Raw genomic sequence first — 8,612 nt, 5'->3', positions numbered from 1 at the left:
AAGAACAAGAACAAGAACAAGAACAAGAAGAAGATGACAAGCGAGAGAGAAGTAGCGAAGGTGCAGAGAGAGAAGCTAGCGGCATGCATGACTTGTCCTCTATGCAATAAGCTTTTCATTGACGCCACCACCATATCTGAGTGCCTCCACACCTGTGAGTGCTTCTCTCCTTCTCAATCTCTCTCTGTTTCTCACGCTGTGTTCCTCCAATTTCTGATTTTTTGTATGTGATTTTACGTGGTGTATTCGTTTCTTTTGTCTCGGTTCTTTGTAGTTTACGTTCTGTGTGTTCTTTTGTGATCTGGGTATTTTGTAATTTTCGTTTTTATGAACTGGGTCTTCCTCAATTTGCATTTTTGTCATGTTGGTTTATTGTTATCAATCTGAATAATGCTCTTCATGTTAGTAATCCTAGTAAATTATTAGACTCTAGCTTTGAGATATAATCCTTTGTATACTAACACAAGGGGCAATTTTGATATTTTGATGCATTTATATTAGTTTGATGAATAGTATGATTTGCATTATAACCATAAAGTTTGTTCGCTACATTCTATTTTTGGAAAAAAATTGGTGTTTTTAAATAGTTTGGTCTTATGAATGGCAGTGCTTCAAAGCAATACACTTCCTATGGCTGGATTATTTGCGGCTGTGTAACTTAGAAATTTTATTGAGACTTCTCAAAAAAATTAAATTTCTAGTTCTTGCATGTAACAAAATTAATTTCCTTATTTTCCATCTAATTAATTTTTGTTTCCTTGAAAAAATTTTGATTGATGCATATAGGCTGCATCAAAGACTGTATTTCCTTTCAGTATCATGTGCATTGCAAGTTGCATGAATGCTTATGAAGTATCCATTATCAAACAATATATAATTATTATTATTTATAAATTTGAAAACAGTTTGCAGGGGATGCATATATGAGAAGTTAACAGATGAGGAAGTGAACTCCTGTCCAGTGTGCAATATAGATTTAGGTTGCTCTCCACTAGAGAAACTAAGGTATTTCATCATCATTGCTCCTATGATTTTGGAAATTTACAAATTTCAGACTTGCTTTATAAATATGGTAACTCTACGTATGCCAAAGTGATACTTTTTCTTATCATTCCAGCATTATATGTGATTCACATTTTGCTCAACCACTAGCAAGGAACTCAACCTTTAATTTACTTACTAGCGACTATTGGGCATATTTAACATGGAATGAGTGAACTGATGATTGTCATATCCATAACTTCTTTCAGTTAATTTTTAGTGTTTATTCTGTTAAATGTGTCCAAAAGATGTGATAGATTGTATGCTTAAAGTTGTAATTAAATTTTTGCTTAATGTAAGGATATTGCATAGATATGTTTTAGTTGGAAGCATCAAAATGCACAATTCATGTTCCCTCTGGGTAAAACTTATAGGAACCTGCATGATACCTCCATGTGGTTTAGGCATATTTCGGCTGTGGAATGTTGCAATTATATAGTTCATTAATGTAAAATTGTTATGAAAACAAAATATATTTCAGATATTTGAATGAGAATTCTCTTTGCTATTCAAACATTTAAACTCAGTTCAACCATAAATTTGACCCTCTTTATAGTTCTTTCCACCAATACATGTGGAAAAGATGAATTTAACTTGCATACTCTGTTGAAATTATGCCATCTTTGCTAAAGCAAAGAATTATTTGGCTCTTTTAATAAAATGTGTTTCATGGAATTAACTCCTTCCTTTTGTTTCTGTGCTTGTCAAGCCAGAAGAATTGTAGACAGTAATTGCAAAGCCAAAGGAACGGTACATTTTGTTTCAATGACATGCCACATTGTTGTGATTTATAAGGTTGCTTGTTTGTTTTATGTTTCTGTGTGGAGGATGTAGTAATTCCAGCAGGGAAAGTGTTTTGGTCTACTCTAAATGACATATTACTGTAGTAGGAAACGTGCTTTTGTATGTTAGAAAGGAAAAATTAGTCACTTTCGGAAGTTGGGCATGCTATTCAACTATTGATCAATTAGTTTGGTAGAGCTAATTTGTCCAAATGTAATTCCATTTACAGGATGGTTGGTGGTATAGCCCATTTCAGTTATTTTTGGATTTTATGAACCAGTAATCCCATTTTGATTACCTTAAGGAATTTTTTTCATTTAATTTGAATTTGTTTGAAGTATTGTTGCATAAATTACTGCCATGATTTTACAAAATTCATGGTCTTCTTGGGGGCTATTCTGATGCATTCTCGTTTAAGTTTTAAATTAAAAATAAAGTTATATATAGCAGAGATCATAGATCTTAATGATTGAAATTTTGATGATCATGATGAAGACAAGCCTGAATAGTCCCCCTCCCCCACTTAATGCAGGGTCTTTGGTTTCTCGCCTCTGTGCATGCATGTTTGTGCGTGCATGTTTGTGTGTGCATGGGTACTGCATGTAGCCCATTCTATGCCTGAGGCTGTTGTTCGGTTTCCTGACTTACAATGTCACATTTAAAAAGCCATTGTTGATAAAGTACATCCTTTTAAATTAAAAGAAACAACAAAAATTAAAGGTGTATTCATAAAATTGACTGGGGAAGTTGTTTAATTTTGTTTTAAGTTGCTTCAATTTTGTGCTAAACTGCAGGACGGACCACAATGTGCAAGATTTAAGGGCTAAACTCTTCCCTTTAAAAATAAAAAAGGCCGTGGCACCTGAAGCTGTGCCCTTAGTTCCATTGCTAGGCAAAAGGAAAGAGAGATCTCTGTCTTCATTGGGGGTCAGTACACCAAGTTTATCAGCCCAGTCTGGTCTGATTGGAAGAAGAATGAAAAGTGCTGCAAGAAAGCGTCATTCTCTACAAGAATCCACTCATTCTGTTGACAGGCCTGTTAACGAAGTGGAAGATGATAAGACAATGGAGGATTCCCCTGTAAATTTAAGCTCACTAGAGACTCTCTGTGAAATTCCACAAAATGGAAAGCAGGTAAAGGATCAAAAGCTTTTTTTTACTTGAGCTTACTCAAATTTAATTTTTTTTTTTTGCCTATATATTTTATTAAAAAGGAAAAAGGAAAATTTCTGATAGTTTGGTTGTCTGTATATTATTATGAACATGAGTATGCCTTTAATTTATAGCAATTTCCTTGATAACTATCTTTGTGATGCAGAATTCTTCTAATACTGAGTCTAAGCAACACATGTCTAATAAAGATACAGAGGACCATGCTAAACCATGTGAAGGGAAAACTGACATGTGGAAACCCTTGAATGACCTGGTGGAAGCTGCAAGCAAAACAAGGCCTAGTAAGTTGACCAGGCATGGGCCCATGGACAAGCCAGTGCTGTCTGATGGCCATGACAATGAAGCGCATGTACCTAAAACCAAAATTAAGGCACATGGTAATAAATTAAAAGGCCATGGAGATGAAAATGGCTCGACTCCTACACCATCAGGTTCAAGGAAACCTAGAAAGGTGCAAGGTGTTCGACAAAGAAGAGCTGTCTCTAAGGGATTGAAGTTGCCAGCACAAGCCATGCTTAAAGCAAATAGTAAACGTGACAGAAGATTTAGTCCAATTTGGTTCTCATTAGTCACTTCTAATGATCAGTGAGCTTTTGTTTCTTTGGTGTAATAAAATAATTCATCATCAAAGAGTTATTCTATCCTATCTCAATTACTGAGTTTTGATTTTGTGCTTAATGGTTTCAGGGGACAAGATGCACCGTTGCCACAGATATCCTCTTGCTACTTGAGGGTTAAGTGAGTTTCATTAACCCCACTTCCTGCTGTCTTCTTCTATAATTGGTTTTTTTATTCTTGTCCATTTTAGTTATGACAAATAAAAAAATTTGTGGTTGAAGTCATTCTCTACACCATGTTTGTCCGTTTTGGTATAAGTTTGGAGGTATTTTGGAATTTATGAAATATTAGAATGTTATTGTTATGTTACTCTTAATATGCTCTAGTCCAAGTTGATGATGCCTTATATGGAGCATGGGGTGTGTCTTATTATTTTTCTTAATTTTTTTTGGTTGATTGATACGTGCAAGGTTTTGACTGAATATTTTTTTGTCACATTCTTTTAGAAACTTAATACAGTGCAAGAGAAGATTTATTTAGGGAAAAATGTCAGATTAGAAAATGACCATTTCTATAGAATTTTTGTAGTACTTTCTCAGATACATATTTAGTAGTCTGGAATTTTGTTTCCCTCTTTGGACAAGGAATATCAAGTAATTCTACATAAACATAATTTTCAATTCCAATAAAGAAAATTTATTATCATGGATTTTTATAATCTTGCAACACCTTATCAACCAATTGCGGAACCTAAGACACAACAACTTTGAACACATGAAGGTGGAACTTTCTGATCAAGAAAAGGAAAAGTAAACTATCAATTAGGAACGTATTATTTAGTATAAAACCTAAGACATAAGCAGAAAAACCATAAAAATGTGCTTGACTAAAATGAAGCTTCCATACTAGAATTTGATTAAAATATAGATAAAATCTTTTTGTCTAGGGTAATGTGTTGAGACTTGACTACTTTCTAAGCCACCTAAATATAGAAATGTGATAGAAACAGGGTGATCAGCCCCATACTCTCTATATTATTGAAATATGCGCAAATTTATACAGTGCAGTGATCTACCCATGTAAGGTGTAGGATAATTCAGCTGATGGAAATATTATGCTTCCTAAGACAGATTTTATAAACCTACAACTCTTCAAATTGAATATTCCTTTTTTTACATATTTTTTTTTGGGTAGAAACAAGAATTTCTGCAATTTCAGTGTCCCTTGTTAGCTCACTTATTAGTCTCTGTTACTTAGGCTGCAAACATCAGGTTGTACTGAACCACCCTAGCTGTTTACCCACTAGGTAGACTAAGCTGTTTACCCACTAGGTAGACTAAGGATGAACTTTACAGACCTAGTGTCAGGCCTAAATACTACAAAATTAACTGACTTTAACTTTACCTAAGGCCATGTGTATCCCAAGCTAACCCCTGCATGCACACTAATGCAGTATGTTTTTATTTTTGTGGAACATATTATATGGTAATAAATTTGAAATAAGGTTACCATATCACATTACATGCTTTATAATTGTTTGTTATCTAAACAAAGATCAGACACTCATAAGACATACAATTATCAAAGCTTTTTGATGATCCCTTTCTGTCTGCTTCCTTTCACAGCTATAAAAATGTGTGATTTTGAACTGAAATATATTGGTATTACAAAATAATGACATGCAATCAATAAAATAAACTAGGACAAACATTGGTGGCCAAGGAGCACACATCTTTCTGAATTTCTGTAGTATCAAAACCTTTCTGTTTGCTGATTGACCATTGCAATTGCAATTGACCATTAAATTCACTAATTAACTCTGTATGATAATGTACTGATAGTGTATTGTGCATTAAATAAACTATTCCTAGAATGACTAGGATTACTAATAACATACAAAAAGTACTTAAGAATTTCTAAACCAAATAGGAAAAGAACTCAGTCACAAGAAAAGAGTAATGGGCCTCTAGGACAGCCCATACAGCCCATTCCTGGAAATCCTGAAATTACCAAACTATCTCTATTTGTTTACTACTTTTTGAAAACTAAACCAACAGCTTTCTAACCGACAAAACTTATAACTAAGACTTGATAATGACTAAAATAACCTATGAAAGGTGCCAAGAAGACCATGTACAAAACTGGGCCACAATTCTTAGATCTTTGCATATTTAATCTTGTTTTTACTCAACTAATCTTTATTGTCTGCATCAGATTCTATAGTATTTCATAATGAGTCCAGGTTTGTGCCTTCAAATGTCGTAAAAATTTAAATAGACCAGCATCTTATGATGAGAGATAATATATCCATAATACTCCATAGAAATCATATGACATTATTAGTACCTCCTGGTGTTTCCCATGAAAACATCCGAGGTGCAAATTCCCCCTCCCCCATTGTAACTTTTGAATTATTAAAAAATTAAATTAAATTAAAAAAAAAAATTTGGGTACAAATATAACTGCCTTTTCATTAATCTCACCTTAATTGGGGAGTCACAAGTGTTGACAGGATGATCCAACTTATATTTGTTTCTATAGAACTAAAGCTCCCTTCTAGACATTTTGCTTCTTTTTAATTTTCTTTCTTGGAGTACGCGATCTTGCTTGTTTCTGAATAACTTTTGCATTATTTAAAAAGTCTCATCTTTTTGTATTGTTGAAATTAAACAGTTATTGCATTAGATTTTGTTGATAATTCTTTCATCAATAAAAAAAGTTCTCATTTTTAGAGTTAATTTGAAATTGGATCCATAATAATGTATGATGTTCCAAAGCTTGAATGATTTGTTTGTATGAAATCCTAAAATGATCCTAATTATCTTTAATGGGTAACCAAGAGGGATCAATTAATGCCTTTTTAGTGCCATGGAGAATATGATGGAATAATCATGTATTGAAAATGGGAAAGGCAATATGCCTAAATGTATGAATTTCAATATATTAATTAATTTTTTTTTTTAATGAAAGTTCCTATATGATTAAGAGTTACAGGTGACACTGATGCATTTGTGTTCATCCAATTAGTTTGGTTGGTGCTGGGTGCTGCATATATATATATGTGCCTTTTGCCTTTGTTGGTCTCTGCATCAACATAAATTGAGAGCACTCTTTAAAATAATTTTTTACTGGAATTCTTGGCATAGATGACTCCTGTAACTTCATTGAGAAAATACTCCCAATTTTACTGATTTGTTCTTCGAATTGTCACAGGGATGGTAGTTTACCCGTTTCATTTATCAAAAAGTATCTTGCGCAAAAACTGCATCTTGCTAGTGAGGCTGAGGTAACTTTATCTTTGCCTAGTTTTTTCTGTCCTTGGGTTATATATATCATTTAACACTGAGCTGTTTCTCTATGTGGCCACCATATGAAACATGGAATTGTGGATGGGGATTTGTTTGCTAAAAGGAAAATTTTCTTACAGGTGGAGATCTTGCTGCGGGGTCAGCCTGTGAATTCTACACTGCAACTTCACAACTTGGTAGATTTATGGTTGCAGACAGCACCATCATCAGAAGGAATAAATACATCTGTGGGCAGCTCTGCGAAGAATTTTGTGATGGTTCTGTCTTATTGTCGAAAGGCCCAGCTAAAATGAACATGTTTCAATGATGCTTAGAGTCAGCTGTATCCCAACAATTATCTCAGCCAAGGCAATCTGAGGCAGCACAAATCTTCCCAGCATGCATTTGCATGGAAAATCTTAAATTCCCCTATGTTTTATTGCGTTCAGGCATGCATATACATGCTATGTGGATATATATGCGCTTTCACTATAGGAGTTTTTCTTGCTTTATAAAACTTGCTCATACTTAAATGAAGTAATATAAGATGTGATGCTAGCTTAAATTATGGATACAAATTAAAGGACAATCCCAACTCTTAAGCAATTCACATTTCCCTTTTTCTTTTTCTTTTATTTTTTATTTTTTATTTTTTTTCAGGCAAGTCTTATTTGGTAGGAAATGCGTCCAGGATCAAATAGTATTGAAGGAACAATTGATAAGGATAGCATAGATATAGCGCCCTAGCCATTATACTAAGAACCATATAATCCCCCAATATGGACAAAAAAATGAAAAATATATACACATTTTTCAGTCTCTTTCAATTCTTGGGATTTTGTTTTGTTTTTTTTTTTTTTTTTTCAGCCGCAACTTTTGACCAATTCTCCCGTGAACAGTACATCCGTGCACTGTTTATGGATTTCACAAATTTCATATTTCAGCCACTTTTTCATTAAAAATGGGTTCTACAGTACTATTCACACGTTTAAAAATTATTTTGCTACAGTGTTTTCAGTTTTTAGTTTTTAGTTTTCAGCAAAAATAAGTTGTATCCAAACGGACCCTTTATATCACTTTCTTTCTTTCTCTCCTCTATCTTTCGGGCAGAATATTTTAGATAAAATTATATAATTGATTCTTGTCTTTTGACATTTATTTCAAAATCGTCATTATACTTCAAATTGTTTCACTTTGATTTCTATACTTACAAAATTGTTCCAAATTTTTTTTATTGCCATTTGATGGATAGAAAAATACAAACGTGATAAATGAAATTCATGCCATATGCTCCATAACATTAACATGTTATTGGTAATTGGTTTCATGAATTTGTTTGTTATGTTATTATTTTCCATCTATTAAAAAGACATTTTAAAATCAAATTATAGTAAAGACAACTAAATATGAAAGCTAACCTATAGCCATTGCATGTTGTCAAGTATATATTTTAGTTTCAATGTATTTATACGTGGTTGAACATACCGATAGCATACAGCACCAACGCAGCCACGGTGAGATTTTTATGATTGATTCCTGGTCATTTTCAGATGAGAACCAGAACATTTGGCGTAGGATTTATGATTTTAGGCCAGTAGCATTCATTCCAAAATTATTAGTGGTACTACATTTTCGAATATATACATCCCATATCCTTTTTTTCTCTTTTTGTGTGTGTGTGTGTGTGTGTGTACACTGAAAACTGAATAGCCATTCTCTTCATGCTAAAAATGGACTAGCCTGACTAGAAAATTTCCCAAGCTGTTTATC

At 33.3% G+C, this 8,612-nt stretch overlaps 1 protein-coding gene across 1 annotated transcript; it reads left to right on the top strand.

Annotated features, from left to right (window-relative positions):
- Positions 1–7,407, top strand: LOC126689721 (E3 ubiquitin protein ligase DRIP2-like). The gene is made up of 7 exons (XM_050384911.1): positions 1–154; positions 906–1,005; positions 2,619–2,904; positions 3,143–3,582; positions 3,685–3,735; positions 6,769–6,841; positions 6,983–7,407. Exons 1-7 carry the CDS (start codon positions 34–36, stop codon positions 7,154–7,156), a joined length of 1,245 nt encoding a protein of 414 aa, XP_050240868.1. The 5' UTR covers positions 1–33; the 3' UTR covers positions 7,157–7,407.
- Positions 7,408–8,612: the final 1,205 nt, after the last annotated feature.

Source organism: Quercus robur, chromosome 6 (genome assembly GCF_932294415.1).
Source record: "Quercus robur chromosome 6, dhQueRobu3.1, whole genome shotgun sequence".
Classification (NCBI taxonomy): domain Eukaryota; kingdom Viridiplantae; phylum Streptophyta; class Magnoliopsida; order Fagales; family Fagaceae; genus Quercus; species Quercus robur.
The sequence above is the reverse complement of the archived record's forward strand: the minus strand, read 5'-3'. Positions and strand labels throughout refer to the sequence as shown.